The sequence below is a fragment of the Drosophila gunungcola genome (genome assembly GCF_025200985.1).
Source record: "Drosophila gunungcola strain Sukarami chromosome 3L unlocalized genomic scaffold, Dgunungcola_SK_2 000009F, whole genome shotgun sequence".
In the NCBI taxonomy this organism is placed as follows: Eukaryota; Metazoa; Arthropoda; class Insecta; order Diptera; family Drosophilidae; genus Drosophila; species Drosophila gunungcola.
Window position 1 is genome coordinate 2,217,966 of NW_026453181.1, and position 18,218 is coordinate 2,236,183.

General features: G+C 38.9%; 3 protein-coding genes across 4 annotated transcripts; 2 read left to right on the plus strand and 1 right to left on the minus strand.

Annotated features, from left to right (window-relative positions):
- The first annotated feature begins 179 nt into the window (after nucleotides 1-179).
- Nucleotides 180-7,877, plus strand: LOC128259866 (Y+L amino acid transporter 2). Of its 2 annotated transcripts, none has more exons than XM_052992479.1 (5): nucleotides 180-198; nucleotides 2,888-3,508; nucleotides 5,617-5,835; nucleotides 5,912-6,507; nucleotides 7,016-7,877. In XM_052992479.1, exons 2-5 carry the CDS (start codon nucleotides 3,211-3,213, stop codon nucleotides 7,400-7,402), a joined length of 1,500 nt encoding a protein of 499 aa, XP_052848439.1. In that variant the 5' UTR covers nucleotides 180-198; nucleotides 2,888-3,210; the 3' UTR covers nucleotides 7,403-7,877. The 2 variants fall into 2 exon arrangements, with proteins under 2 accessions (XP_052848439.1, XP_052848440.1); XM_052992480.1 differs by lacking the exon at nucleotides 180-198 and adding an exon at nucleotides 1,986-2,490.
- Nucleotides 7,878-8,952: 1,075 nt separating this feature from the next.
- Nucleotides 8,953-15,532, plus strand: LOC128259760 (zinc transporter foi). Its single transcript, XM_052992314.1, is given in 6 exon segments — nucleotides 8,953-9,209; nucleotides 9,211-9,306; nucleotides 12,032-12,320; nucleotides 13,603-13,893; nucleotides 13,950-14,392; nucleotides 14,394-15,532. Coding segments are annotated over 6 exon segments (1,737 nt in total). The 5' UTR covers nucleotides 8,953-9,161; the 3' UTR covers nucleotides 14,964-15,532.
- On the minus strand, nucleotides 15,440-18,016 carry LOC128259761 (39S ribosomal protein L39, mitochondrial). The gene is made up of 5 exons (XM_052992315.1): nucleotides 17,876-18,016; nucleotides 17,096-17,411; nucleotides 16,932-17,032; nucleotides 15,676-16,118; nucleotides 15,440-15,586 (listed from the first exon to the last, which is right to left on the minus strand). The coding sequence occupies exons 1-5, from the start codon at nucleotides 17,946-17,948 to the stop codon at nucleotides 15,524-15,526; spliced, it is 996 nt and encodes a 331-aa protein (XP_052848275.1). The 5' UTR covers nucleotides 17,949-18,016; the 3' UTR covers nucleotides 15,440-15,523.
- Between the last annotated feature and the right edge of the window lie 202 nt (nucleotides 18,017-18,218).

The following is an 18,218-nucleotide window of genomic DNA, read 5'->3' on the forward strand; positions in this document are numbered from 1 at the left end:
TCGCAAACAATTGTCTCTGAAAACGAAAACAAATTTTCGGATTTACATTTTTATCTTGTTGCTGCATTATTATATTAAAGCTTTTTCGGAAGAGCGTGCCCGCGGATGGAAATCTCGGTTTCAGTCTGTTTCGGGTTATCGGTGCGAATGGGTTACGGTTTTTCCTCAAACGGCTAAAAACTTGACACGGGTTAAATCGTAATTTCAAAGGGAAATCAAATGCCTAAAAATAAGTAGAATTTAAGACATTCTAACCAATAATAACCGAAGTCCGAATTTCCGCATCTAAAAATAATGTTTTTCAACTTAAAAGTACATACATTTATGTTACTCTTTGAATGGTGATCATAAAAACTCATGACTCGTGGCATGATATGATGGAAGCGACACCGAAATATTAACGAAAATTGCATATGGAAGTGATCCATCATATTTCTCCTTCCAAACGAATATATAATGTGTGGCGCGCCAAACTTAAAAATAAAAAACCAAAAAGGAAGGGTTAGATCTGAGTTCGAAGAATAGAATACCCTAAAGTATTAAGTGAAATCATATTTGATAATATTTGAAGAACTTCACGATACCCTACTTATTTTATAGCCTTTGTAAGAAAAAGGATTAAGGAATAAAGTGGTCTAAAAATATTATAAAAATATTTATACAAAGAAAAAGACGAATTAATGAAAATAAACCTAAATACAAGTTTAACCGGACATGTTAGGCTAACTAACTTAAAAATCTGTCAGTATTTATTTAGTAAAAAGTAATAAAAAACAAAACACTTTTTGCAAACCTCAGCCTATATCTACTATACCCTCCGGAGAGGCATAAAAACTGATATCCCGCAGCTACGAGGCGACAATAAAAGTCACACGAAATCACAGTTAATCAACCGCAAACGGGGGCTATGGACACTACGACACCACGACATCGGCAAACCACCAGCGCCCTGTGTGTGTCTTTTACAATTAGATTACCAGAGGAGCTCCACGGACCCAAAATGAACAGATCCCGCGAGGCGAGCTACTAAAATGTGTGGAGGCGCTACACTTGTTTTGTTTATTATTTGTAGTATTTTTTTATGGCGGGCGCGAGTGAGATGGGTAGCTAATCCATATAGCCAGTCGGGTACTAAAGGTTCACGATTCACAATTGAATTATCACAGTTTGAAATGTCAAATGCACGCGCCTGGGCGATGTCCCCCTTCCTTACCATGAAGCTATGTACATTTCATGATAATTCACTCAAGTGTGTAACAAAAGTTCTATTAATATTTTCTCGCATTAATGAGTATAAAAGCACACAAAAGGCCGCCAAATCTATTGGAGTAATCGGTGTCAAATGAGCAACAAAAGGTGATGGAACAGAGAAGCCTTACTGGGCGCTCTACGGATTACCCTTACCTAAGAGATCGTTACACTTCAATCATAAGTCCGTAAACTACTTTAGTTGCGGCTGGCTCATAAATCCGAACGTATTGGGATTTATGAGCCGGTTGTAAAGTTAATTGACATTTGATTCACTGATATGTCGTAGCAGTTTAGTAACCGTATAGATTAGCCCAAGTATGACTGTGGCTTCCTATCACACATTTCCTCTCACTCGAAATTTAAATTTTACCGGAAATCAACCACGCATACAGTAGTCATATTTACTTGAAATCCCTTTTTAAATTTATTAATTCAAAAAAAATAATTTCGTTTTGCGAGCTTTCAAATCTGGCAAAAACAAAAAAAAAAAGTTTTGAAGATTTTGAAAAATTTTATATAAAAATACAGTACAGAAAAAAATTAACTTCCAAAGTTCATCACTTTAAAAAATATTTTTTATTTACAAAACATTTTCTAAATTTACTCTGTTGCTTAAATATATAATATACAACTGTCTATACCTAATAAGAAGAATAATCAAAGTTTTTTGCTTAACTTTTTCCTAAATTAACAATTATTAAAACTAGTTTAGTATTTATAGCTTAAAAAGATTTGAAATTTAGAAAACAATACCATTTAATTTTCGCAGTTGATTTGGGCCATATATTTCGCCATTAGCCAGCCATTTTAATACATTGTGACTTTTGTAGATCACTCGTTGCATTAATAGTTTGCGGCCAGTTTCCCTTACACTATTTGCCCTCAATGCCTATAAATCAGGTACAATTATAGATCCCTACAAATCATTGAGCTAATATCTTTTGGCACCTGGCATACCCACTGCTTGAACAGACTGACAACAAAGTGGCTAGAAGATTACGGCCAAAAATCGTCATTCCGTTTATGACCAACGTAAAGGTCAATGACTAAGACGGAAGAGAATTGAGCTTAAGAGACATGGTGGGGAGTTTCTCTTAGGCGGATACACGTGCTTTATTTTTGGCACTCAAACACTTCTGTCTAACGAAATGTTTGCGGGTCTTGCATCATGCGTTTGATAAACGCATCCGGCAGGCGGATGCCTCCGTGGAAAGTGCTGGCTCCTTTTGCAGGTAACAGGTAAGATGTTTATGGCCCAATGGCCGAAAAGAGCGCGAGAGAGCAGCTGCTGCTCGTTAAAGAAAAGACCTAAAACAAAAAACGGAAAGCCAAAGCAGAAGCAGAAGCAGAAGCAGAAAAAACGGCAATGCAAAGCCCAAGTTGAAGCGGCAGCGCAGCCGGCAGAGCGGCAGACATCGCTCATAAAGGGGGGTAACATTTATATTCCAAACTTAGTTTGAACTCAGAGCGTGCGGTGAGCGGTCTAACCGGCATTTGTAGTTTTTCGGTTCGCTTCGATTCGGTTCGTTTCTAAGGCAGACACCTTTTTCGGTTTCCTCGAATTGACAAAGATGCAAGGGAACATAATGGAACCACGTGTGTTAATATAGCTTATCTGTTTTACAATATACTACAGCCCCATGCGACAAATGTGTGTGTTTGTGTACTGAAGAGCACTGTAAAAGTTAAAGCGCCGAACAAAACAGAACCGAAATCGGAAAACAACAGAGAAAACCATGTGGACTGAAACGAACTGAACTGTTTTCGAAGCTCCACATCACCACAAAGAGTGCGCTGATAAAAAAAAAACCCGAGAAAATTACAAGAAAACCCCGATAAAAGCAATGGACTTATGTACATAGAAATCAACCACAGTGAATCGGAAAAGTTACCTTACACAAAAATTAAATCATAAAGGCTCTTGCCTCCCATACAACTCAACACATATATCCTGAAAAAATGGCGCGCGTTCAGGCCAGCGACTCGTTGATTCCCCGCCAGGTGTTCGAGGTTCCTCCGGCGGAACCGAACAACTCCACGGCGGACAACGGCAGCCAGGGCTCCGGGGTGAGGATGAAGAAACAGATCGGCCTGCTCGACGGAGTGGCCATCATCGTGGGCGTGATCGTGGGCTCCGGCATCTTCGTGAGCCCCAAGGGAGTGCTCATGTACTCCGGCTCCATCGGACAGTCCCTCATCGTCTGGGTCCTCTGCGGCGTGCTCAGCATGGTGGGAGCCCTATGCTATGCGGAACTGGGTGAGTAACCGCAACCATGGGCCGTGGAAAGGCTTGTCGCCACCTATTCGATAATAAGCACCCACGCCCAGTCAACAATGTTGTGCGGCGCTGGCAGTTATTGCTTCTGGCTGATGACAGCACTCCATGGGTCAGCATATGGCACATGGCAGTGGAAGGGTGGGAGTGGGGGAGTTGTTTACATAGGTGTAAGACAAGCACCTGTGGCAAGCACAGCACAATCGACGAACTGGAGCAAGAGCTCTTCTCGCTGAGAATGCAAAAGAAAATGCTTGAGTCAGGGAAGTCTGCTTATGAGGTTAAGGCCACAGATTATCCGCAAATCTAGTAATGCACAGAGAAAATATATTCAGTCGTTGTACGTTTACAGGTCTTTTTGCTTAGCAAATATATTTACGATTTTAAACTATTATAACTTCTTTCCTATAACCATTTGCAATGTCCTAACTGACAACTAAAAATTTGTACCCCTTTAAATAAATTTTAATACTCATAAAATATAGTATTTACATAACATTTACATTTACATAATATAATATTTACAAACCTTTAAAAAAAATATTTTTATTGCAATAACAGCCTTGAATAATTAGTTTATGAACTGTTAATATAAGAAATTTAAATGTCTCTCTTTTAAAAAATGATTTAAGCGATCGTTCTTTTTGAGTTTGAACTGTAAAAAGAAGAGTTCAAGCGACATGTGGTACTTGAAAATTCTATAAATAAACAGCAAGCATTTCGTTGGCATCTTCAAAATAAAAACTTAGTGGGGAGACAGGAATGTTCAGATTAGTTCCAATTTAAACGAATAAGGTCCAAAGAAACAAAAAAAAAACGGAAATTCACTGTGACCTTTGACTTAGCTCTCCCGCTGAGAGAATCTGTTGAGATAACCTACTCCAACCAATTAACATGGAGACACATTGCATGGAAACTAGATCGGACCCATCAAGATGCCCCCTTCAAGGGGCAGACAAACAAAATCAGTTCCATTTACCCCAACAAAATGATTAATACAATTGAATAGAACAATGTGAACATAAAATGAGCCAGCAGAAAACAGCCAATTATCAATGAATTACCAGTGGTATCTCTTAAATAACAATTTTTAAAAATATTTCGAGGGCACTGGAAATGAATCGGAAATCATCTAATGTTTCATAAGTAAATTATCATAAAAGTTAAACATTTTACTTGTACGCTTTTGCGAAGAAAGAATTTTCAACCCCTATTTTCCAAGAATTCATAAATTTACCTTTCCAAGATCAGCGAATATATGAGTAATTTAATTTTTCTCTTAAAAACCCTAAAATTAACCCTTAAAAGATTTAACAAATTTAAGAGAGCCAATACGTGTGACCGTTTTTTCTCTTTTTTTACGTCATCTTGACTTATGTATTCTTTATCATTGAGAACACGTTTTTTATAAACCTGGCAGACACAAATTTCCATTCATTTTTACCTTGAATGCTTGAGACTACAAAAAGTTGAAATGATAAAAAGAAGATAAATAACTAAATACTTGCGCCTTATCACAAATAATTCATTTTCAAACAAATTTATTAGATCCTACATAATTGTCTATCGCCAAAGCAGCCAATCAGTTGAATGGCTTAAACACCTGCTTCTAAAAAGTTAGCACCTTAGAAGATAAATGGCTTGAAAAGATTTATTGACATATCCTACTTAAAATGATCAACATGATCACTAATTTTTTGAACAGCCCTCGTTAGGTAGGTAAATATTTCTAAGCATTAGCGGAACTATGTCACGCTTATCAGTTCGTCAATGTTTGCACCCCATGAAGGAAAACTCTTTTAAAATATGATTCTCTTCTAAAGCTCTCCATATGCATTACGATAAAGTTAATAAGCAAATATTATTCTTAACAAAAAGTAGATACCTGTGGCAGGATTAACAATATTTACAAAACTATAAAAAAGTTATAATAAGCAAATATTATTCTTAAAAAAAAATAGATACCTGTGGCAGGATTAAAAATATTTACAAAACTATTATTATGGCAAACAAAAAAATAAATCTATAAACAAACAACACAACTAACACATTTCAAATAGTTAATTAAACTAATCTATAATTTTTTGCAGGCACGATGATCCCCAAGTCGGGCGGAGATTACGCCTATATAGGCACTGCATTTGGCCCCCTGCCTGCGTTTCTTTATCTGTGGGTGGCCCTGCTGATTCTGGTGCCCACGGGTAACGCCATCACGGCACTGACCTTCGCCCAATATCTGCTGAAACCTTTCTGGCCCTCCTGCGAGGCGCCCATCGAAGCGGTGCAGCTGCTGGCCGCTGCCATGATATGTAAGATCCGCCGATAGGCACGATTAATCAGTTGTGTTACTACGGCTCAGACTAATTGCTTGCCCTCTGACCCTAGGTGTGCTGACGCTTATCAACTGCTACAACGTGAAGTGGGTGACACGTGTGACGGACATCTTCACGGGCACCAAGGTGGTGGCCCTGCTGGTGATCGTCGGCGCCGGAGTCTGGTGGCTGTTGAATGGAAACACGGAGCACTGGGAGCAGCCGTTTGCCGGAGGCGTTAAGGACGCCGGCTTCATAGCTCTGGCCTTCTACAGCGGCCTCTTTTCGTACTCCGGATGGAACTACCTGAACTTCGTAACCGAGGAGCTCAAGGATCCGTACCGCAATCTTCCAAAGGCCATTTGCATCTCCATGCCGGTGGTCACCGTCATATACATGATCACGAACATTGCATACTTTTCGGTGCTCTCTCCCGACGAGATTCTATCGTCGGATGCAGTGGCCGTCACCTTTGGCGACAAGATGCTGGGCTTTCTGTCCTGGATAATGCCCTTCGCGGTGGCCTGCTCCACTTTTGGATCCCTTAATGGAGCCATCTTCGCCTCCTCGCGACTCTTCTTCGTGGGTGCCAGAAATGGTCACCTGCCAGCAGCCATTTCGCTGATCAACGTCAATTGCCTGACGCCTGTGCCGTCGCTGATATTCCTGGTGAGCTATAAGTAAATCCTACCATCAGGAATAATCCAAAGCCTGGACAAAATAGGCCCAATGTGATCAGAACACTAATAGACTTTCACTAAGATTTATCAAATTCCGTTTCTTAGTTATTTCCCCTCTCATTTGAATGAAACTTAATAAAAACATTTTTACAATATATAAATAGTATAAATATTCCCAGTAATGTCCACTCGAAATAACACTCAAGGATAAACTGAATTAAATCGGTTAATATATCTAAAGAATTACATTTACACTTTCAATGAAAAATACCACAAATTTAATAAAAAACATTTTAATAAATTGAATATTATTTGCTTATTTTTTGCTCTTGCAAGTAGTAAAAATTAACGGATTTAATTTAGAATCTCAGGTTTGAACACTTATTAGATAAACTAATTTAAAATGTTCAAAACAATTTGTAAAAAATCACAGTCGGCGAACACTTAGGATCTTAACTTTTCATTCATTTAATAATCGTAACTTTTCTCTTTTACAGGGCGTACTTACCCTGCTACTGCTTTTTATCAAGGACACCTATGTCCTGATCAACTACGTCAGCTACGTGGAGGCGCTGTTTACACTGATCTCGGTATCCGGACTACTGTGGCTGCGCTACAAGCAGCCCAAGACGGAGCGACCCATCAGAGTCAGTTTGGCACTGCCCATAATTTATCTGATCGTCTGCCTGTTCCTGGTGATCTCCTCGTGCTCGCAGTCGCCATACGAAGTGGGAATTGGCACGATCATCATACTGTCTGGTATTCCTGTCTACTATCTGACCATTCACAATCCAGTTAAATGGCTGGCGGACACCTCACAGACCATCAACCTGTGGTGCTCCAAGTTCTTCATCTGTATGCCAAACCAGGAGAAGTTCGACTAGGATTGGAGGACTCTGCGATTTAGTTGGGGGAGTGCCTTTTGTAGATGTATGGATCAACACAGCTATCGAAGGAAATATCTTGTAGTTAGCCTAAGTCTCAGTTTACAAATAAGATAGTTAGCTACGCGAAATTTGGAAACCTACGCACAACATTACAAAAGTGTTATTGTAAATAACTCAAATGCATTCTGGTGGGGAAGTCCCCTGCTCAATTTATTATTATGATTATTTGCTAATATTATTACTATTGTATATTTCACCCAAAAAATAGTTCCTCGTCAAAAGCAGAAATTAAGACACGCGAAAGATGTCTATCATACAAAATGCGAACCAATTTTTACATATTATACAAGTAATTTAGAGCTTATTTAGTAATTAATAATTATTATTGAGCATATATTGCGACATGTATAAAATCGAATTTGTTTTGTATAAGAAAGTTAATAATAAAACCATATTATCTAAAAATCAAAAATTCTGAATAGTAAATTTTATGGCTGGTCTTCGGCTTATATAGAGAAGGTTAATTACACCAGTATCACTATTAAATGCAGGAAAAAATGATACCGATTTCAACTAGTTTTAACAGTTATAAATAAGTAAGTTTTAGAAACTTATTTAAAATCGAAGAGTTCTTCTGGATCCAAATTAGTGAATAGTATAAATAGAATCAAGTTTTAAACGATTTATTGGTCGAGGTAGAGTTTCTTTGAAAATTTGACATACCTATTCCTTAATTCCTTAAAATATCTATTCCTATACCTATTATACCTATATATGGACTTTTTTGCCACCATATGTACATACGAGCCGATGTGATTTCTGTGTCACCTCATATTTATTATCTTCTTTTAGAAAAAGCATAGTTATTTCGAAAACTGTTTAAAGTAAATCCTAAAAGCGGAATATAATTGTCCCGCAAACGATTGATCAGCGGCGAAAGCTTTTGATTGAAGGATTAATATACGACATGAGATATTTGTGCTCGAGGACTTCGCACGAGGTGTTTGCAGACCATCAGAAATGAATGAATAACATTTGGGTAGTCTGGTACAAACAACAAAGTTATAAACGAAGTTAAATTTTCTCACATTTAACCGTCAAGAATCCACAAAATTCCGAGAAATTCAAAGAAAACATGTACTAAAGCTTACTTAACTAGCAATTAAAAACGAGCAAATATGATAAGGCACTGCCAGTGGTACAATTCAAATAAAGGCCCGAAAATGTCGCATCTACGTGGAATTTAGTCTACAACAGTAAAAAAAAATAACTTACATTTAAATGATAAAATATAATAAATAAAATTTGTATGCAGTTAATTAGAGGCCAGATTTTAAGCGATTACACGTTTCAGACGTAGTAACGGCCAGACGATTGAAACCGTTTTAGTTGTCAAATTTAATGGCCCAGCGAAAGCTTTTCCAAAGCTTAGCCCGAATGGCAGTTAAGTTAGCAGCGAGTGCGCAGAGTGATGAGAAGCCCCGAGAGAGAGAGGGAGAAAGGAGAACCCGCCACTCGTCGAAAGTCGTATAAAAACGTTGCGGGGGCGAAACTGTCATTTCAAAAGACCATTGAACGGATCGGTAGTTGGCCGCAGCGGTACGGATCGCACGCGTCTGTGAAAACTCGAGAAAATCCCGCCGAAGCGCCGTGAAATGCCGAGCGTCCAGTAGAGCGCGAGTTCGATAAAAAAAAAAAAAAAAAAAAAAAAAACAACAACAATTTACCACCCGAGTGTTCAGTTCAGTTCATTAAGATGACCGAAAAGCAGGTGCTGGTCTTAACCCTCCTGTGCCTGGGTTCGCATTTTTTTCGGAACCGTACGGACTTCCACGGAATATAATCGCTACCTGGCCCAGATATTCCAAAAATACGGCAATGGCGGGACCATCAGCTTTGAGGTAATAACCAATAAACCAACCTTGTAAACACACAGAAGAGTAATTTGAGCACAGGTAAATAAGGGTAAACAAAGTCGGACACGGACAAAGCTTTTGCGGTTAATGTTATGGCAAAAAATTAGTGAGTTTGTGTCTTTTTTTTTTTTATTTTGGGACAGCAACAAAAACAAAGGGAGTTGGGGGATAGGGGGTTTATATAAATTAGAGTTCATCAAATATTTGGTCATTGTGAAAGCCAAGCAGTTCTGTTCTGGCCAAGTTGGCAAACAGGCAAACAAAACACTCTCGACAGTTATAAACTCGCGTCACTCTTAAAAGGTTGTAATCTTTATAATACGCGGAGCCATTTTATAGAACAGGGGGCGCTGAGGAGCAGTCGTCGTCTCGTTGGGAATGTATGATACAAAACGTAGACTTTATTGCGGGCATTATCATAAATTTAATCAAAATCCAGACAAACGAACAACACACAGTGAGTTATATAGTGCGAGACTTGAGCATCCACACGAGTGTCGTAGTAGCGTCCAACATCCTCTGTTATCCAAATCAGAGATTTGGAGATTACCCCGATAAGACTGTTTTGTTTCCTCTAATGAGGATGAGGATAGATAGCCCGGTAAACCAGCTGACGAAATAGAAGCCCCGCCATCTATGACTTTCGCAACCCGATCGTTATGCTTATGGACTCCAAAGTTATGGACAGACCGTCCGAGTCCATACAATCCGAGCCAATTGACATTACTCATGCGTATAGTCTACGCAATACGCTCTGTCCATTTAAATGGCACGTTACTAAAGTGTTTCTACTTTTTACGCACTCTGCATGCTAAAATGAAAGGTCCCCACCCCCTGGCCACCCACCTCATTTTCTATCATCATTCTAATATTCCAATTTCGATTACATAGTATACTTGGCACATAAACAAATTTTCGCTGAATGAAAGTAAAACTGCCATTTGGTGGGTTCATGAGCTCCATAATAAATACGTTTTTTTCGGTTTTTTATGCCAGCGCGTGTTTGCTTAATGTTTGTTGATATGCAAATTCTGAAATCCTGATCTTGGTTAAGAAATTCTTTGCAGCCACTCATCATTCACCTGACACACGCCCCAATCCTCGGCGACAGGTAGCTGTCAAGGCAATTAGATGGATTTCCCCCCACCGACAAGCCTCCTCCCACTTTTCCGACAGCAAAAATGCGGCAGACAATAGGTACAACAATAGACAAATGAATTCAGATGTAAATATAATTGCCTGGCACGTTGACAAGTAAATCAAGTAATTAACTGTGATAGATCGGAGCCAATGCAAATACACACTTTGACAAATTAGCGAAAAATTGCAAGTGCGAATTGTGGGCGGGAAAAGTTATGAAGTGAAAATTTAGTGTCAAAAAAAAACTGGCTTGGTTTTAACGGAGATTTTAGGGCGGTCACTGAATCAAAGCAGCTGACAGTTGTTTTGTTCTGATATCTCCAGTAATTCTGAGAATAATGTTTAAAATAGGCTTTAAAAGTTCAGGGTTGATATTAATATTAAATAGTTGAGGGAATTAACACAAAATTCCAAGTCCCCTCTGAGTCATAAACATTTTCCGGGGCATGGAAAAAAATCGATAAGTTTAAGAATGTTTTATTATACCCTTGCAGAGGGTATTATAATTTCAGTCAGAAGTTTGCAACGCAGTGAAGGAGACGTTTCCGACCCTATAAAGTATATATATTCTTGATCAGCATCACTAGTAGAGTCGATCTAGCCATGTCCGTCTGTCCGTCCGTCTGTCCGTCCGTTTATATGCAAACTAGTCTCTCAGTTTTAAAGCTATCTGCATGAAACTTTCCCAAAAGTTGTCTTTCTATTGCAGGTAGTATATAAGTCGGAACGAGCCGGATCGGACGACTATAGCATATAGCTCCCATAGGAACAATCGGAAAAATAAATGAAAAAAAATTATAACTTTGCTGTTTTTAATTTTTTTTTTAGTTCTTCGAGATATAGTAATGGTTTAATATTTCAGAATTACGGTTTAAATTTCATCAAAATCGGACGACTATAGCATATAGCTCCCATAGGAACAATCGGAAAAACAAATAAAAAAAAATTATAACTTTTTTGTTTTTTAATTTTTGGTTTAGTTCTTCGACATATAGCAATGTTTAATTATTTCAGAATTATGGTATAAATGTTATCAAAATAGGACGTCTATAGCATATAGCTCCCATAGAAATAATAAAAATATATAAAATAACTATCTAATAATTGAGCTGCAAATCATCATAGTTTCAATGTTTTTTTTTAGCACATACTCAAGTAAATCATAATTTAAATGTTTTCAAAAGTATTTAATTAATGCAATAGCTGCAAGGGTATATGAACTTCGGCTTGCCGAAGTTTGCTTTCCTTCTTGTTGTAATTTAATTTAAAATAAAATAATAGTTTAGCTAATCATTTGTTCGCTTTAATCTTTTAAAACCTATCAAATATTGTATTATCTGTAAAAGAAAATGGTAGGCCTCTAATAAATTACAGAAATTAACCCTTTATCTTATCTTTTAAAAATTCGCTGGTGTTTATGTTTAGCAAGTACCACCTGTTTGTACTCAATCACTATATTTATAAGAATGCAATCTTAATATATTTATGCTTAACATTGTTAGTTTGTGCTGTCCCTATTACCATTTAATATATTTAATTTAATTTACAAATGTTGTAAATCAATTTCCAGGGTCTTGAGCATTTGATGTTCAGCTTGAACTTGGGTCAAATCCAATTTGACCCCTCACACACGATCGATCAGCATCGACCCAAAGGATACTCCGACGAGACAGCGCACAGGACCAATGTCAGTAGTTACTTTGAGCCAGTGCAAGGCTTGAGCACCACCGATGAGGAAGCTCTGGAGGTGCAAATCTCTACGCCGTCTAGTAATCTCTCAAGGCCAGAGACTGCCCCAGAGGTCCCGGAATTCCTGGAAATGCACGACCCCAAGCACAGACACCCAAGGGAGAGCTCTGGTGAGTAGTGTAGTCGTGTTGTGTTTGTTTCACAACTGCCCCAGGGCTATCTTTATGGTGGGGATTTCGCATTCCACTTCTAGCAGGCTGTTTGCCGACCATCAGCAATGACTGATAATACTTCAGATAGGATAGTACAGACAACAAAGTCGTAAACAGTAGGCTAGATTTTCTCACATTTAGCTCGCGTCCCATGAATCCACAAAAGCTGAATTGAAACTTACTTGACTAGCAATTATAAACAAGCAAATAGGATAAAGCACCACCTGTGGCACAATACAAATTGAGGCCGGGTAAATGTCGCATCAGAATGAAAGTACGTGTATAAATAGATGAAGCCGGGCCTCGACTCTTTCCATCAATTGGCCGATTTCCAAGTGCAAGGCGACCGGCGACCGGCGACTGCGGTCTATCATCAATTCAATTATGCCATCCCATCCTCCCATCTCATTTGGTTGATAGGAAGTTCCGTCTGTGATCGCGGCCTTGTCGCATAAATTATCAGATATACTACTATACATACGCAATCAAATTATCAGATGCGTATATCTCTCTCCTTTTGGGCAGTAAATGTAGCCGTAAATCAGCAGGTAGGAAAGATCATTGTCAGCAGGCGGCGAAAACAGGGCGATAACACGATTAACGAACGCATTATGGATGCGGAAATCCAAAACAAAACAACAATACAGATACAGATGCAGAACGAGAAACAAACAGACCTCAATCACTTCGTTTGTTATTTTTGTTGGTGAGGCTTTACAGTTAATTGAAGTGCACACAGTCATTACAACGTTGTCCCATATAAAGTTAACACTAAACCGCCGACTAAATAAATGGCAAGTTCGCACATGCGAATTGGATAACAATCAACCGATGAGAAAGCAAAACGTCGGGATCGAAGAAATGTAATTGTCGGTATTTCTATAGAAAAACAGTGACAAAGCTTGAGAAGTAAACATGATTTCTTAGGGAAAGTGAAAATTCTCCATACCTAGCTTTATAAATAAAACACTTGATAGTCTTGAAATAGAACTAACAGGTTACACCCCATACACTTAAAGAAGCTCTAAACTTTACATATATGGACATGGTTTAAATTCAAATAACGAGGGATATTGTTAAGATTTAACATTCTATTATTACAGTGCATACTGGGGTTTCACCAGGAAATGATTATGAACACAAACATATAAATCGTAATCAGATCGGAAAATGCATTTTTTTTTTCGGTCTAAATTCCGATTGAAAAAAAAGCTTAACAAATCATGTTTCCCCCTTTCAGAACCTGTGGCCGCTTGTTTATCTCCAAAGTCCCTGCTTTCTCTGCTCGTGGACCACAATGATCTGCACAAAAACATTGCCTACACAAAATTGATTAGGAAGGATGGTTCTACTGATTCCATGCACAACTCGGAGGAGGAGTACAACGAGTTCATCAACTCGGTGAGGATAACACCGAGAGCCTTTATGAAACTATGTCCAGCTTTACTGGCTCAAATCGACAATGGAGTTTGCAAGCAACCAGCTCCACAATTGGAAAATCTCCACGATAAGAGCCAAAAGATTTGGTACGGTAGGTGTCCTAAATTAGGTTCGTGGTTACAAAACTTACTTACAGATCTTTTTCAGCATGGATTTATGCCAGCATCTCCATGCTGATTCTCTCTGCGTGCGGTTTGCTGGGCATTCTGCTGGTTCCTCTGATGAAGACAGCCGCCTACCAGGAAGTCCTCAAGTTCCTGGTGTCCATTGCCGTGGGCACTTTAGCCGGCGATGCCCTGATGCACTTGCTCCCCCATGCTCTCTTCAAGGAGGAGAAACACGAGGTGGAGGTGACTGGCGTTAATCCCCTGGAATCGGATCACAAACATAGCAACGAGGCTGCCCTGCTCTGTGGTTGCTCCTTCTTGGCGGCCCTCTTCATGTATATGCTGGAGAACCTGATACCTTTGCTGAAGGGAGGCAAACCAGGTCACGGACATAGCCACGGACATGGTCACAGCCACGGCCACGGTCACGGTCACGGCCATAGTCACAGTCAAACGGAGAAGCCAGCTCCACAGGATGGATCCTGATTTTCCAGCTCCTCGAGAACTTAATGTGATGCTGCAGGAGGCCAAGTTGGATGAGAAGACCCCCGATCGTCCACTCACCCCAGTTGCCTTTATGGTTATCATCGGCGACGGGTTGCACAATCTCACGGATGGCCTGGCCATTGGTGCAGCTTTTGCCAGCGATCCGGTCACTGGATTTGCCACAGCCTTTGCAGTCCTCTGCCACGAATTGCCACACGAGCTAGGTGATTTCGCTCTGCTCCTCCAAACGGGTGTGTCCATGCGGAGAGCCGTTTACATGAACATTGTGAGCTCCGTTCTCAGCTTCGTGGGCATGTCCGTGGGTCTTTTCATTGCCGGAATCGGTGACGGTATGACCCAATGGATTTATGCAGCTACCGCTGGTTCCTTCCTTTACATAGCCTTTGCCGATCTGGTGCCCACAATGAGTGTGGCCCACAATCCGGAGATGGCCAAAGATCCTAAGGGTATTATTATACAAATCATTGGTATCCTCCTGGGTGGACTGATAATGTTGGTAATTGCCCTGAAAGAGCACGATTTGGAGGGTCTGTTCAAGAGCTTTTAAAAACTGTTGGGAATCTCAAGCAGATACGAGTGCTGTTTCCGTTTTCCTATTGTAGATATTAGCCTATAAGCCTGTTTCCTCGAAATCTCCGATTATCTGCCTTCTCTCAAGCATGCCTTAAATGTTAAAGATGAAATCGTTACCAAATGTTAAAGTCTGTGGCCACAAAGTGTAAACTTGATTAAAACAGCACTTTTCCTAGTGTTATAGAAATCTCTAGATTTTAAAATATGTTGTTAGGGTGTTTTAAAGACCAAATTAAAATAGAGAACTGCTTTCGCCCAAGTAAGATAAAACCTTTAAAAAAAAGTTTTTAAAATGACCACAAGTGTTCCATAGAATAAATTCATTTTGCTATTGAACGCTGAATTCATTACTTTAAAAGTAAAACTTTCCTGAAATGTATTCCACAAAATAATTTAAGAAGTGTACATTGTAAAAAATTTAATATTTGTTAAAATACTTTTTAAATACGGTTATGTTTTTGTAACAAATAATGACGCTCTTTATTGATTTACCTTTAAACACTTATTGTATAGTTCTAAATATTAAAGAACGTTTTAAGATAATTGCAGTTGTTGTTGTTGTTCCTCAAAAGGTTCGTTAGGCAGACGTGCGGGGCTCTAAAATAATATACAAAATATTGTTTAAAAACTGTCACTAGAAATGCTTAAATTGAAACTTAAAACTTTGAGACAAAAGGAATACTCACAGGTTTTTTAGATCGCTCCTCCAGTATGCCAAAAGCCACATGGTTCAGCTGGAAGCCAGCGGGCAGAGCTACACCCTGAATGCGATAGAATGCACTTGCTGGACCTTCCTCTGCAACTTTGAGGGCCGCCGAGATGGTGCATTTGCCGAGGAAGCCAGTGGAGCCAACCATCGGACCACGTGAGATGTCAATGTGATCACCCATTCGATATAAGGTCACTCTTCCTTGGGTCTGCTGTGCGATGCTGGGTAGCTGCTCGCTCTTGTACTTGGAATCCTTGAACATCTCCTGAGCGAGATCCTGCTGGACGTCCAAGCGCTCTATGCGCAGATCCTGTGCGGCCAGTTTAACCATCTCCGCCGAAATAGCGCGCATCTCCTCCTTCGAGGGCTGCCATGTCTGGGTCTGCAGCACAATATCATGGACAAAGCTGCCCGATTTAACTATGATAGGAAAAAGAAAAAAGATTCATTTAAGTGATACAGCTTATTCGTATATAAATTTCGATATATATGTGTTAAGTACATTTTAGCAAAGGGTATTATAATTTCCGTCAAAAGTTTTGCAACGCAGTGAAGCACTATATATACATATATTCTTGGGCAGCATTACTAGGAGAGTTGATCTAGCCATGTTTGTCTGTCTGTTTCTACTCAATCCTAATTTTTAATGGTATCTAATGAAACTTTTCAAAAAATCTTTTCTCTATTGCAGGTAATATGTAACTCGGGCGATAATATATACCAAATGAAGTAAAGGTTTACGAATTCAGAATTTCGATTTTTATATCACAAAATTTAAATGATACTTTAAACATTAATGAACAAAAAGCTTTAAAACAAAACCCCTTGTGTAAAGGTATTAGGAAAATTAAAAATGTATCATTAATCTTTGAAAGCAGACTAAAAGCACAAATCCAAAAGAAACACAATAAAAGTTTTTTAACTAATATTTGAGTTAAAGTATCATTTGAGCTAAATTCCAGCTCTGAGTGTTTAGTTGTAATTAGGAATTTAAATTTATTATTTGACTATTTAACCAGTGTTCTTAAAAACTGGGAAGTGATGGAAAGTTTACAATTAGAATTAGAATTAGAAATATGCAGGAAAATCCTTTCAGAATCAATGACGATTAGTCTTGGCTTTCTTTTTTGTGTACCAGTGTTTTCAAATCTCTCCAAAAATATTCTGAGGTGCTTCATTAGTGCCACTCCTGAACTACTCATAAAGCTTATAAATTTATACATTTTTACTTACTGTTGGGTCCAGGGAAGCTATGCAGCTGAAGATTGGCTTCCGGTTTAAAAGCCCGGTTTAGGGCGGCTCCCAACATGAAACTGCAAGTGCGCCAAAATGCTCTGCAAGAAAGGTAATTGAATTAGAACAATATACACTTATGACAAAGTAAGGCGCACACCCACTTGTTGACCACGTGCGGCTCGGAAACATGGAAGTTGAGCAGCTGCAGGGTGCAGGATTCCTGCAAGGGTCTGTGCATATCCCAGGGCACACTGCCGTCAATCAGGGCCAGTGCCGAGCGCTTGCAGTGTCCCTCACTCAGGTGCTGGGCACAATTGAAGGGCGTGGAGATGTTGCTGTTCATCACCAGAGTGACATCTTCGGGAAGTCCGAGATACCGCACCTCAATCTTGTCGATACGGCCCACCGCATCCCTTTGTCGGCGCTGCTCCTGGTTGAACAGGTCATTCCGCTTGTCTATCGAAGCGCTGAAGTTGGCTGTAAATAATTGTACAATATAAGTTTTTATGTTTAAGTCTTCAAAAATTCCACAATTTTGTAAATTTGTGGTTGCATGATAAAATGTTCGACAAAGAAATAAAAAAAATGAAATTAACATAACAATGCTGAAGTTTTATGTTTAATTAAGACAAATATTATCAACGAAAATAATAAGCCATTACTTCATCTCGATGATTATTCAATTAAATTGAACAGCGAAGTTTTTAAATTATTTTTTCTATGGTTCCTTTGTTATTTGTTGTTTTGTTATTTATTTTTCTGATTTCGAAAGATATTCAAATAATAAAATATATACTGAAATCTAGCTATCTAGCGACGAGGCTCCGCCAAACTACCATCACTGGCGTGGCGCTCCACTAAACGTGAGGAACCACCGGCATTATGTAAACCACTTCCTCGGCTTTTGATCAATAAAAGGACTCTTAAATAGCGTTACTTACTCTTGGTTCTGTATTGTTGGAGCTGCCGAAGGGCGCACCAGCTTGTTTTATATAATTTTGTGGCCGCAGACATGGTAAATTATCAAAATACTTTCCAGGGATGCGATGCACAATAGCGATGGCACACCGACAATGACCTTATACGAGGGCTGCCAAAAAAGTAAAATATATCGATACTTCTTTAAACACAAATTTGTTTGCACAAGTTTTATTGATCTATCACATTAAAATTTTAAGAATATTCAATAAGAGTGCTCTTTAACTATGTTAAAAAGTTAAATTACCTTAAAAATGAATGTTATTTATGTTTACTTCTAATTTATTAAAAACAACCGCGATAGTT